Consider the following 13,670-nt stretch of genomic DNA (forward strand, 5'->3'; position numbering starts at 1 on the left):
CTACAATAAGTTGTACAAATATTGTATGCATCGAACAGGTACTCAAAGGTATGAAGGAGAAAATCATTGAACCTATGATACTTTATTGTGATAATACAAGTGCTATAAATATATCAAAGAATCTTGTGATGCTTACAAAGACTAAACACATTGCATCAAGTATCATTACTTAATAGAATTAGTTCAAGATAAAGAGTTGAAGTTGGGATATGTCAACACAAAAGAGAAAATAGTTGATATCTTCACAAAAGCATTACCTAAGGATGCTCATGAGTATCTAAGAGGTAAACTAGGGGTGATACCCCTATCAAAGGCTATCTAAGAAGCATGAGGAGTGCCCTGTATCAAACAAGTTGATTGACATATGTTACACATTGATACAAGTGGATCTTACTTTAGGAGCTACCTAAAGTAATCAAAGAGCTAGAGCTATAAATCAGTCACAAGCAAGATGATAGAGGGAGAAATTGAAAATATTCATATCTACATATGAAGATAACACATCTTTGGCATTGCTTTTAAAGAGGGAGAAATTGTTGTCAAGAAATGTGTATTGATTTTAGGATCATAGAGGGAGAAATCTAGATATAGAAGATGCAAAAATATGAAATAATCTACTCAAAAGGAGAAATTACATCTACCTAGTAAGAGGGAGATAATGATGAGGGAGATATAAGAAGTAATCAAGAGGGAGTCATAAGGATGAGTTGATTAGAACAAAATTTTATAACCTACTCAGAAGATGAAAGTTGTTGATAGATGGAGAGATTTCAATACAAGGAATTATTTTCTTTTTGATATTTTGTTGATCTTCCTAATTAAGTTTGGTCAGTTTGGTTTGCCATCAATGCCAAAGAGGGAGATTGTTGAAAACAGATTGATAGAAGTATGATGAATGTGTTTCAATCATTATTTTGTCACTGATGTCAAACTTGCTACTTTTTCGTAAGATAATTGCTTATATGATTTAAGTATTACCATTTATTTGATTGATGAAGAGGATTTGATCAATTAAGGTAACAATAGCACCTAGAGGAAAGGCTGAGTTATGATATAAAAAGGAGTACAAGAATCAATCAAGACAATGATATTATAGTGCATTGATAATCTACTTAAGGTTGCCAAGGTTGGTTACATTGAGTAAGTTTAGAAGAACAAGTTAAATGAAATTTGTCTGCCAAGCTTGATCGAGCGGACAATAGGTGCTGAGCAAAGTTAGTGCACATTGGGCAAAAAATTAGTTGGAGCCGAGAAAAATTAATTTTAGTGTAATCCAAGTAAAGTTTAGTGGATGTCGAGCACCAGTAAACTTTAGTTCATGCTGAGTATTTTGATAGTGGATGTCGAGCAACACAGTATGCACCAAGCATCTAAAGCCAGAATGTTGAGTGTCATCATTATGAGAAAGATTGAGAATTCAATGATTCTAAGCCAAGAATTTTAATTTCTTGGATTGTGTGAACCATGTGGAAGATAAGGTTGATGAGCTGATGGCGCAGAATTCATGGTGAACTGTTTTAAGGTAAATTCAAAGAGGATTGAAAGAGAAGTTTCTAGAAGGGAATGAAATGAAATGAGAGGTAGATTCATTGAATCCTACCTAATCTAACCTAACCCTAAAATGGACGATGGAGGTTAAATGACAAAAGATCTTAAATCTCTATTTATAGAGATGACTCATTAGAAGAAAAGGTTGTCATGTGTGAGAACCTAAGGAAGAGAAGGAGTCTAGGGTATTGCTTCATCCAGTGATCTAAGAGAAGAGATTGCATTGGCAAGCAAAGAAAGAAGGCTTAAGGGTATGGATGACTGAAGGGAAAACAAGCTATCAGAGCTAAAGTGTATGAAAGCCAAGCAGAATGAAAGACTAAAACAAAGATGTATAATCTGCAAGTGTGTTGTAAGTTGTTATCAAATCAAGCCTTACTGTTACTCTCTAATCATTGTAATAGTCTAGGGTAAATCCTTTGGATTAGGTTGACCTAACAATCATTTGTAAATCCTTTAACTGGGTGAGATTCCAAGTGAATGATATAAAGTCCTCTAACAAGGCTCACTCCTAATAGGGTGATTGAAATCCTTTAACCAGGTCACATTTAATAGTGTGCATTGTAACCTTTAACAAGGTTGGCCTTTCACAAGGCATCACTTCAGAAGAGTTAGAATGAGTAGCATGTTACTGGTAGTTTTTTGCAAATTGGGTTTCCATGTTAAATCATTGTGTCAAATGTGTTATTGAATTTGTTATGTTTCATATTTACATTTCTACAAATTGACTTGATAGTAACCTATGAGTTTAAGTGGTTGCATAATCTAATGGATGCATGCATGATGAAAATGTTTTATGGATATGGCTTCACTAATCTGTGAAAAGTTTTATTTGTACATCTGGACCTTGGGTAAGTGATTCACTACCCCCTCTCAGTTATTCTAAAGAATTCTGATAGAGTTTCCATAAGATAAACTGGTGTTATTATTGTGTGGATGTTTTATGTGTTGAATGGATGTTCAATGTTTACTTTATCTTTAGTACTGCTCATAGATTAAAGAAAATTTAATCGATAAAATTGTTTGATAATTTTATTGGAATTGCAAGTTTTTTTGGGTTGGTGATTACTGATTCACACCCCCTAGTAATCATTCATATACCTACAACTATTAGGATTAGTTTAGAGAAAATTAATAGTTAAATACAAATATACTAATAACACAAAGGAATAAAGCACACATAAATGGAATAGAAGACACAAATATTTAGTGTGGTTCACCCAATCCTGGGCTACGCCCACCAAATAGAGAGTCCACTATTATTATCCAACAACTTCAACCTATTACAATATTCTTCAATCTCCCTGTCATCTCAATACTACTACAAAAAGTTATATATTTAATTTAGAAAACCCTAACTCTAAGCCAATATTACATGAATTATATCGGCTTTACAAGTTCACTTTAAACATACTTGATAAATCACCTTAGGAAAATGGTTGACGAATCAGCTTGAAAATGCATGGCAAGTTAATAATGATAAAAAACTCAGGGTGATGCTCTGAATCCCACAACTTATGAAAAGTGTATAGTACTTTATTGATTAGTCATCGCAAATCAACATAAACCACTAGCAAAATAATTTTTCCTATTATATGGATATGATTCATGAAATATGTAAACTAGATGGAGATATAGTTAAACTAGTAAACTGGATAGAGAAATAGGTAAAGGAAGTATCTTATCAGTAAACTAAGAATCTTATTGGAAGACCTTAGTCTTTTTGGTGAACTAGATAATGTACAGAAAAATTAAACATTTTGGTACAAATGAGAAATATCTTACCAAAATGAAGAAAAGAAAAAGGAGCTTATAGGTAAATAGTAAAGGCTTATCAGAAAAGAGAAGGCTTATCGATGAATGAGGAACAATTGATGAAGATTTGAGACATAATTCTAAAGTTAGAATTATTATTGGAAAATGTGAAATGTATGAACAATTGGATAGTTAAGGTGTGATTTAAGGTAAAAGGTGATGACACAAAAATCAATTTTACACATTTGAGGTGGAGAAGTTTCTACAAGGATTAAAATAACTTATGAAATAGAAGGATGATATCATCAGGAATCATGAAGTTCATCTGGAGTGTTGGATTTAGGTTTAGGGTATGATCAAAGAGTTTCTACTTAAGGAGAAGAAAAACAAGATGTTTGGTATGGCATGGAAGTTTATTGTGGCTAAGTGTTGTTGTGAAGAAGAATGAAGCAAAAAAGAAGTTGCAATCACAGAAAGATACAAAATTAGAATAGAGGAACACATATGGTATGTTAGCATGTTGAGAAACCTTATTGGATATGATTAAGTAGTGATAATGAAAACTAAAAATTATTTGTTGGATGTTGGTCTAATAATAAAAACTAAAAATTATTTGTTGGATGTTGGTCTCTAAAATTGTGCTGGTAAAATCTCTTAATTGGGTGGCCCTAACAAGTCTATTGTAAGTCTTCTAACAAAGTGACATTCTCAAAATAGTGTTTAAAACCCTCTAACAAGGTTTCTCCTAACAGTGTATAAGGTTTTAACAAGTCTCGAGGGAAATCCTTCTATCAGGTAGCATTTAATAGTGCTTTTGTAACCCTTAACTGAGCATGCTCCTAATAAGGTGTATTCTAGAAGAGTACAAATATTTGTGGGCACCATTCTCACACTATAGTTCTTACCCTAATTGAGTTTCCACAAGATAAATATGGTGTTATTATTGTGTGGGTGTTTTATGTGTTGAATGAATGTTTAATGTTTACTTTATCAATAATATTGCTAGATTAAATATATTTTAATAGATAAAATTGTTTGATAAATTTTATTAGGACTGTAAGTTTGTTTGCGTTGGTGATTACTGATTCATACACACCCCATGCCCCTAGTAATCATTCCCATCCCTACAAACTGTTAGGATTATTTTAGAAAAAAAAAAACAATTGCATGCAAATATACTAATAACACAAATGAATAAAGCACACATAAATGAAATAGAAGACACAAAGATTTAATGTGGTTCACCCAATCCTAGGCTACGCCCACCAAATGGAGAGTCCTATATTATTATCCAACAACTTCAACCTATTACAATCTTCAATCTCTCTTTCATCTCAATACAACTGCAAGAAGTTATATATTTACTTTAGAAAACCTGAACTCTAAGCCAATACTACATGAATTATATCGACCTAACAAGTTTACTTTAAACATACTTAACGAGCCATCCTAGGAAAATGGTAGACAAGTTAGCCTAAAAATGCATTATGAGTTAATAATAATAACTTAGGGTGATGCCCTAAATCCCACGAACTATGAAAAGTGTATAATAATTTCTTGACCAATCACTACAAATCAACATAATCCACTAAGAAAATGATTTTGCCTATAATATGGCTATCTTGCACAATAAAACATGTTATAAATTGTCCTTAAACAACACTATTAGGCATATTGTCAAAATCTTTTCCATTCGAATGAATGAGATACTCGTGTTGATTGTCATTTGAGATTCTTTTAAAGTGGCTTTGTGTGATTTCTTATAAAAGCTTCATCTATTTGATTCCATCAAAGTTGTATTGCAATTTCTATCATATAACAAATTAAAAGTGGACTACTTGTTCTAGATGTAATTGTAAATGAGTCATACAAGAAACACATTTCATCTTAGTCATTCATAAATTTTAGTGGCTAATAATCAATTCATAAAATAAGATCTAACAACAATACACATTAGAAACACGTACACTAAAATGCTACCTTCACAGTTATGTTAAAAATTCGAATATTACTATATCTAGAAATATCCTTAAATGTCACTCCAAAAGCATAATACTCCTAAATACAAATATACCATTTGCCCACTCATTCCAAAACTATGTTCTCATACAAAATTATACATATAATATAATGATGGTAACATCTCGATACAATTTGCTAGTTATTACTAAATATAATTTGTTTCAACATCAAAGCTCCTATGATTACATATACATATGAAACAAAACATTTAAAAAGAAAAAATGATAGCAACCCTTGGATCAAATTTGCTAGTCGTTATTATTAAAAACAATTGCTTTCAACATCAATGTTCCTATGATTATGATGAGAAAGATAATAATTATTGTCGGCATGGAAGTATGTCTATTCATAAATTGGGTATTATTAAAGTTGCAGATAATATAAAAATAGAATAGGCTAATCTAGCATAGTGTCCAATATTGTATTGTTGCATGTAAAGGCGGGATGTGCTTTAAGCAATATATTAGTTTATTGTCACGCGGCGTATCCTTTACTAGCCTCACGCCTTCTCCTTCCAAATATGTGTAAGATTCAAAAAAGAAAAGCATATCTCAATTATGAAAGTCCCCCAAACAATTGAAGCCTAACCGCGGTTAACTAAACTAGGCTTCTTCTCCCCGTACGGCGTATTTAACTCTACCAGGCGGCTTGCGTAAAAACAGCAACGGTCTGTGCTGGACTGTTATCATTAACTTTGCCCGTATTTGATAGGTTAAACTGTTATCATTAATTTTGCCCGTATTTTGCAATTTAAATTGAATGAATAAAATATAAAAAGATGAACAATATAATCTTATTACCAACTATTTATTGCAGATTCTTACTTATATTAAGTATATCAGATATTACACTTGGCTGGTTTGTTTTTTAATTTAATTTTGTAAGACTTATTTAAGATGAATGTTTGAATCAAATTCGGAAATTATACTACTATATGTTTGTTTTGGATTCGATTTTGTAAGAATTATTTTAAATCAATACTTAGATCAAATCTGATTAGTCAATGTCCGTACAAAAATAACACATCCTTCAAGACCATTATAATCATACAAGCACAATTGATAGGCAACTTCGCTAAAATAGATAGCTAGACCTCATCTATCTTATATTTATTTTATATTAAAAAAATTATATAGCAACACAAGTCTAACCTTAGTTCTTTAACAATGTGAACTACCTCTTATAATCGTTAATACCCTACCAATCACCATACATTAAATTAAACTGTTACAAATAGAAATTGAAACTGTCATTTAAATTGCCTAAAATGAACCAAGTTCAAGTGAACTTCTACTCGTAAAATCTTACTTCACAAAAATTTATATTTTGAAAAATATATTTATAAAAGTAAGTTTAATACTTGAACTTCTTTTTATTTAAAACCTTACAAAACTTCTGGTCTTTTCTTTTTTCACGTGTCCAATTCTCCTGTAACACTTTGGGCAATATGCATGAATCCCATTCACAATAAAATAGATTGCACAAAACAAAATAATTTTATTTATTCTTAAGTAAGTTTGTATTTGAAAATTTCATTTTACCTTTCCTCTTATACACTTCTCTTCTTATTTTCACCTAAAGGAAAATGCACATTAGTTCTCTTTTGAGCTTTTTGACATCATGCTCTCCTTAATCTCTTGGGATGTGTAGTCGTTGTAGGCATTGAACACCCAACATAGATTGCCTAAACGAAAATGCACACACTTAACTCTTTGACACACGCACCATCAACAAATAGGAATTGAAACCACCATTTATATTTATAAAAGTAAGTTAAATATTTGAATTTATTTTAATTTAGACTCTTACAAAATTATATTTCTTTTCTTTTTCGACATAGTGAGCTATCCTCTAACATATTTGATAATAGGCATAGATCTAGTAACATAGATGACTAAAAAAAAAATAAATAAATTATTTAAGCAAGTTCATACTTTAAAAAAAGTCATCTTATTCTTTTCTCTTAAAAGCTCATTTTCTTCTTTTCATTTAAATGAAAAATGTACAACAATTCCAGGGTCTTTTGGGGGTCAATTGTAAGCATTTAACATCTCAACTCTTTGACAAAACAAGTTCCCTTCTCTTCTAATCTCTTGGGCAAAGTGTAGTGGGCCCAATCGACAATCATGGCATACCTTATAAGCAATGAACACCCAACATAAATTATCTAAAAGAAACCTCACCCAACATCTTAACTCTTGGACAATACTCTAATCTCTTGGACAAAGTGTAGTGGGTCCTATTGACAATCATCACACATATTATCAAATACACACATAGATTATCTAAAAAGGAAAATAAGTTAGATTGTATGACATTGCATAATGAACTTTATTAAAATTCTCCTTTTTTCAGGGAAAAGAAAATCTAATCTTAATCTTAACGGTTTGAATACATTGAACCCTACTACAATCATTAACAAATATTTAATATACAACATAGGTCGTCAAGGGAATACAACATGCATTGAATACACAACATAGATTGTCTAAAGAAATAATAGAACGGAACATAAATTGAATACACAACAGAGATTGTCCAAAACAACAACCAATCACAACAAAGATTGAATCCTCTAAAATGACCACGAAATCCAAGGCAAATCAAATACACAACATAGATTATCTAAAACAACCACCAAACCCCACCTAGATGATTCAAAACGGAAACCCAAGATCAAATCAGCTTTACCCACCCAAAACCAATTGCAGAAATGGGGGAATGAGGCCGCCAAATTTAGGGTGGAGGTGGGCAAATGGACCATGAGTTAGGGTTGTGTAGGGTACAACGAGGGGCAAGGTAATAATAAGTAACCGTATTAAATCCAAGGCGGTAATGATATGTGGCAGGACAAGTTGGATATGTGTAGAGGGCGAAGTGGAGTGATAGGCCTCTGTACCATCTCCTCCATAACGTCCCTCAAACAAAGAAATACCATTCCCAGCCCCATCGCCATCATTTAATAATGACCCTAGACAGAAGAAGTCGCTTAATTAGTGGCCTTGATCAGCACCCGACATAATTACGCTTAGCACGCCCCCTTAATGATGAGTAATTACAGCAGCAGGGGGAAGGTAAAACGGGGCACTAGTAAAGCAGGACTGCGCAGCCACAGCCGCCACTGTAGAGTTGCATGTAATCATTATAAAAGGGGGCGTTTTCGTTCTCGTTTGGGAGATGCAGTACAATAATCATGCACATTGACGGCACGTTCCTGTTCCACAAGCGATCATCCATGCCAATGCAATGTCCACCTTCAACACCCCATTTCTCTTTTCCATTACGGATTTCCATTTCCACTGCATTAATCCGGAGGAGCTTTATCTTTACCACTGTGTCATGACACGTGAGCGGCAGTGCTCTTAATGGGGACCATGAAGATCAAGAACAAGAACAACAAGAGCAACGAATTCAAAACATGCATAAGTGAGATTTTGTGGGTACTCGTACTCAATAAGTAGCTTCGCCATTTCTGTACCTTCAATCCGCCCCGCATAACCCATTATAAATGTGCCGAGTTTGAGTAGAGGCTGAGGAAAGAGGAGTTTGGCTTGTTTGTTTGTTTGGCTGGGGATTTTGGCGATTTGGGAGTTGTGGGATTCGACCTCGTGACGTGATGGCGCCGAAGCGGGTGAGGATTAGAGAATTCGAGGGTGTTAGAGATGTGAAACAAGTTGAGGAGTTGGAGAAGAGGTGTGAAGTTGGGCCGAGCGGGAAGATTTCGCTGTTTACAGACCTCATGGGGGATCCCATTTGCCGCGTCCGCCACTCCCCTGCTTATGTAATGCTGGTACGTTTTGTTTGTCTCCATTTCTTTGATTCTGTTGAGCTTTTTTACTGCCGCGCCGGCTATTATTCCGCCCCTGCAAAAGTCCCTTTGTCCCTTTTGCTACCGCCCCCTCTTTTTGTCTCTGCATTGCCAAAACCATTTCTTTACTTCGTTTCGTCTCTGCCATTGTTGGGCTAACAGAAATGCCGAGTTTGTTTTGAAGAGATTGTTGTGTTCAAGGGATTGTTGTTTTGAACGGATTGGAATGTTGGTTTGAAGAGATTGTTGTGTTGAACGGATTGGATTGTTGTTTTGAGGGTAGTGGATAGTGTTATTGAAGGGATTGTAGTGTTGTTTTGAGCGGGTTGATTTTGGTTTCACAGGTAGCGGAAGTGGAGGGGGTGGAAATAGTGGGGCTGATTCGCGGGTGCATAAAGACCGTTACATGCGGGAAGAAGAAGAAGACATCAAAGGCGGCGTACATTCTCGGGCTCCGCGTATCACCAACCCACAGGTATGTTTGTTTTCATTAAATGCGCGCCCACCCATTACGTTTTTGGCCATTTCACGCCGACCCAAGTGATCAAAATCCTTTCTTTGGTCAGGCGGATGGGGATTGGGCTGAAGCTGGTGCAGAGCGTGGAAAGGTGGTTCAAGGAAAACGGTGCGGAGTATGCATACATGGCGACGGAGAAGGAGAACGAGGCGTGTATAAAGCTCTTTGATGGGAAATTGAATTACAAGAAGTTCCGAACCCCGGCCATACTGGTGCACCCGGTTTATGCCCACTCAAGGCGCTTGAATTCCAAGGTGAAGATCCACAAGCTCGGATTTCAAGAAGCGGAGGCTCTTTATAGAGACCATTTGGGGGGAAGAGAGTTTTTTCCTCAGGATATAGACGCCATATTGAAGAACAGGCTCTCTTTGGGCACTTGGGTTGCTTTTCCAGAGGGAGAAGAATGGTCTGGATATGGCGGAAAACAGGCTCTTCCGAGCTCATGGGCCGTTCTGAGCGTTTGGAACAGTAGTGATGTTTTTAAGCTTCTAGTGAAGGGAGTCTCAAGGCTTAAGTACTTGTTGGCCGCCACAACAAGGTTCGTCGATGGGGTTTTTCCTTGGCTCAAAATACCTTCCATTCCTGATGTTTTTCACCCTTTCGGGCTCCATTTCTTGTATGGACTCCACGCCGAGGGAAATCATGCGCACAAGCTCATGAAGGAGCTTTACTGGTTTGTGCACAATACGGCGAGGAAGAAGGGGAATGGGTGCCGACTGATTGCTACTGAAGTGGGCAGTTGTGATCCTCTCAGGGCTTGTATTCCTTACTGGGATTGCTTCTCTTGCCCTGAGGATCTTTGGTGTATTAAGAAGCTCAAGGATGATCATGATCATCCTGAGCCTGATCATGATTATGTTGTCCATGGTGATCATGGGGATTGGACTCAATCTCCGCCTGAGCCGACCCTTTTTGTTGATCCGCGAGATTTTTGATAACTGTATCGTACTTTAATCATAAGATTAAAATCAATTTTGGCCTCACCGAATTTCCCATTGCGGTTTTCCTGCCGGCTTTCAAATCATCACCTTTCCGCTTTTGTAATTTTATATTGCACTTTGTTTTCTACTTCTGGTGGGGTGTTCTCTGTCTTTGGTTGGTGTTTTTTGTTTTATTTTTCTCCCTACCGCAGATTTGGGCCGTCTTAAGATCTGTAACCTCAAAATATGAAAAAGGTGTCTGCATATCTTTATTTAGGTAGCTCGCCGTTTTCAGTCGGTGTTATAATATTTTTTTATTTTTGTTTTTATTTTTGATAAAGTAGTAATTATGTTGTGATATTGTTATTAGGATTGAATGTGAAGTTTTTAAGTCAAATTTATTGATCCATGTAGCATGAGTAGTTATTTATACATGAATCCATCTTTCTTTTCTTCTTTTTTTTAAAAAAAATTTTAAGACTGCAGGAATCGGTGCAACACGGCCCCCCTATAAATTTTTTTTTAAAAAAGGGGGTAAATGCTTTGACCTGGAGCTATGAATCAGTGAGACCACAAACGGGGGACCTCATCCCCATTAGATTTGAACCTTGATGACAAAGATATCAACACTACAACTTAACCATCACAATATGCCACCATTGGCTACATGAATCCATCTCTTGTGACTAGTGTAATTATGAAGTTTAGTCTCTTGTGACGTAATTATGAAGTTTAGTTTCTTGATAATATGCATTTAGTTTAGTTTATAAATTAAAAATTTTAATTAATTTTAATCATACAATAATGTATTTAGTAAGTTATATAGTATTTTATTAATGTATTGCTCAATATTAAAATTTATAAAATAGGAAGACTTATTATATAAGGGTATAATGCAAGTTCAAACCCTTATTTGTTTCATGGGATAGCTGGAATTGGGAATTGACTTCCAGTTTTACATTTAGAGGATTGGAAAAAAAATTAGTATGTATTAATTTTTCAAGTATGAGGATTTTTAACCTAATTTATTTAACCATTACGCTATTTGAATTTTTACCATTTTACATATGTGCATTCAGTTCTTCAAATTTTATAGAAGTAGGTAATGATCTAAGTCATTTTTATTTGCTTACTATTCTTTGTTTTCATTTCCTAGTTCTTCAAGCTGCCATGATATTAACAACTCTATAGAGATAATGATCCAAGTCATTTTTATTTGCTTACTATTCTTTGTTTTCATTTCCTAGTTCTTCAAGTTGCCATGATATTAACAACTCCGTAGAGATTTAGCTGTAATGAGAGCAAAAATTTGTCCCCAATGAACACAACTAGAGCCACAATTGAGTTAAGTTCATTTTTTTTCAAATATTTGAAAATTAAGATCTAATATTACTTGTTCATTGTATGTTATTAGTTCCTTAAAAAGTCTAATTCCAATTCCAATTTCATGAACCAAACTTAAGAGATGTATTTTCCCACTCATCTTCTAGGTAAAACAAATAAGACTAACTAGTTTTCCAAAACTCAATTTTGAAAAGCAAAACCATAATTTGTCAAAATTATAGAAATGAATCAAAATCCCATAGGAATGGAGAATAGGAATGCATATTAGGAATAGGAATGGGTATAAACTCATTTTAATGGCAAAATGAGAATATGTATTCCTATTCCCTATTCCAATTGATGAACCAAACATAAAATAGAAAATGTTTTTCAAATTTTTTATTCCAATTCCAGCAACCAAAGGGACCTTAATGAAGACTCTATTATTAATGAAGAAAATGTAGAATATAATAAATCATTAAACTAAATGTAAGTATGAATAAGTGATTGACACATAAGATTTGAGTATTATACCAAGTATAGACTACTATTGAGGATGTAGAATATAATATGCCATCAAACTAAATGCAAGTGTGAAAGTTAAGAATATCAATTTTCTACAATCCACAACAATAATCAATCTAATATTTGATTGTGTAAAGATTTTACACAATCAAATACTAAAAACATTATTGACTGGTATGAAATGGGCTTTGTTCTTTGGTATTGAAAATGTAGAATATAATTGATCACCAAATCAAATATAAGCATGGATATTAGTAATTTATGGGTGGTATGCCATGATTCATTATATGTAAACTTATTGTCTTATCTTTCACTTTAAAATGAACCTATATTCTACGATAGAATATATTTTTATAGTATACGAACCAATTTTCGAAATGTGATTGATATACCATCCAACCAATTTTCAAAATGTGATTTTTTTCCAATAAATAGCTATTAGAATACTTAAAGTCAAATAGATGATCTCTTTCAGTCATTACTTACTATACAAAAAGTAATCCAAATAAATAAAGAAACTAGAAATTTTAAAAAAATCAAACATAATTTCATGGAAGGTCTTGGGTAAAGTCTACCTAGTGGGATTAAGAACACAAAGAGTTGGATGTATCATTGAGAAAGAGTACAAAAATATCACGTAGGTTAGTGTAGTAGGCATAGCAAAGGGAGAAAAATATGGTTGGATTCCTTTTAAGCCTTTTTATGGGCAAGGGCGGACAAATAAAAAAAGGATACGCAGCTAGATCATTCACGAGCCCGGCATGCAAAAACAAAGTGGTTGTTAAAGAAAAGGAGAGATATTGATATCTAAATTGAATCTTTTTAAAGGCAAATAAAAGGAGTACTCACAAGGAATATGAGGACTAATTTACGGGGACTTGTCCCACGCGTGTGGAGACCCTCTTTCAATTTATGCGTCCTTTTTCTATATCATTATTATGCTTTTAACTATTTCCTACTATTATCATTATTATGGGAGATAACGCCGCAGCAAGGCACATTTCAATATATCCGCCGCCCCTTTGTATTCGTTTTTTATTATTTTTTTATTTTTGCTTTGTGGGGAGTTAGTAAATAACGTCTTGTGCTTGTTTGTATGAATATCTGGGATTACCTCCTCTTTTAATATAATAATAATCATAATATTGTCATTGTTTTGGATTTTTTGATTATTTATTATTTTTGTTCAAGTTATGGATTTTCTTTTATAAATTCATAACTAAGTGATTTATTATTGGGATCTATGGATTGA

At 34.0% G+C, this 13,670-nt stretch overlaps 1 protein-coding gene across 1 annotated transcript; it reads left to right on the plus strand.

Annotated features, from left to right (window-relative positions):
• The first annotated feature begins 8,499 nt into the window (after positions 1–8,499).
• LOC149565385 (putative N-acetyltransferase HLS1) lies at positions 8,500–10,645 on the plus strand. The gene is made up of 3 exons (XM_089818890.1): positions 8,500–9,115; positions 9,478–9,608; positions 9,700–10,645. The coding sequence occupies exons 1-3, from the start codon at positions 8,942–8,944 to the stop codon at positions 10,583–10,585; spliced, it is 1,191 nt and encodes a 396-aa protein (XP_089675016.1). The 5' UTR covers positions 8,500–8,941; the 3' UTR covers positions 10,586–10,645.
• Positions 10,646–13,670: the final 3,025 nt, after the last annotated feature.

The sequence above is a fragment of the Cupressus sempervirens genome, chromosome 3 (assembly GCF_028749045.1).
Source record: "Cupressus sempervirens isolate cs-2001-9-10 chromosome 3, ASM2874904v1, whole genome shotgun sequence".
In the NCBI taxonomy this organism is placed as follows: domain Eukaryota; kingdom Viridiplantae; phylum Streptophyta; class Pinopsida; order Cupressales; family Cupressaceae; genus Cupressus; species Cupressus sempervirens.

Bases quoted from the DNA above. Each gene is read 5' to 3' on its own strand.
- LOC149565385 (XM_089818890.1), top strand. From the start codon at position 8,942: ATGGCGCCGAAGCGGGTGAGGATTAGAGAATTCGAGGGTGTTAGAGAT. The intron at 9,116-9,477 runs GTACGTTTTGTT...TTGGTTTCACAG, and splicing joins CCCCTGCTTATGTAATGCTG to GTAGCGGAAGTGGAGGGGGT. The intron at 9,609-9,699 runs GTATGTTTGTTT...TTCTTTGGTCAG, and splicing joins CGCGTATCACCAACCCACAG to GCGGATGGGGATTGGGCTGA.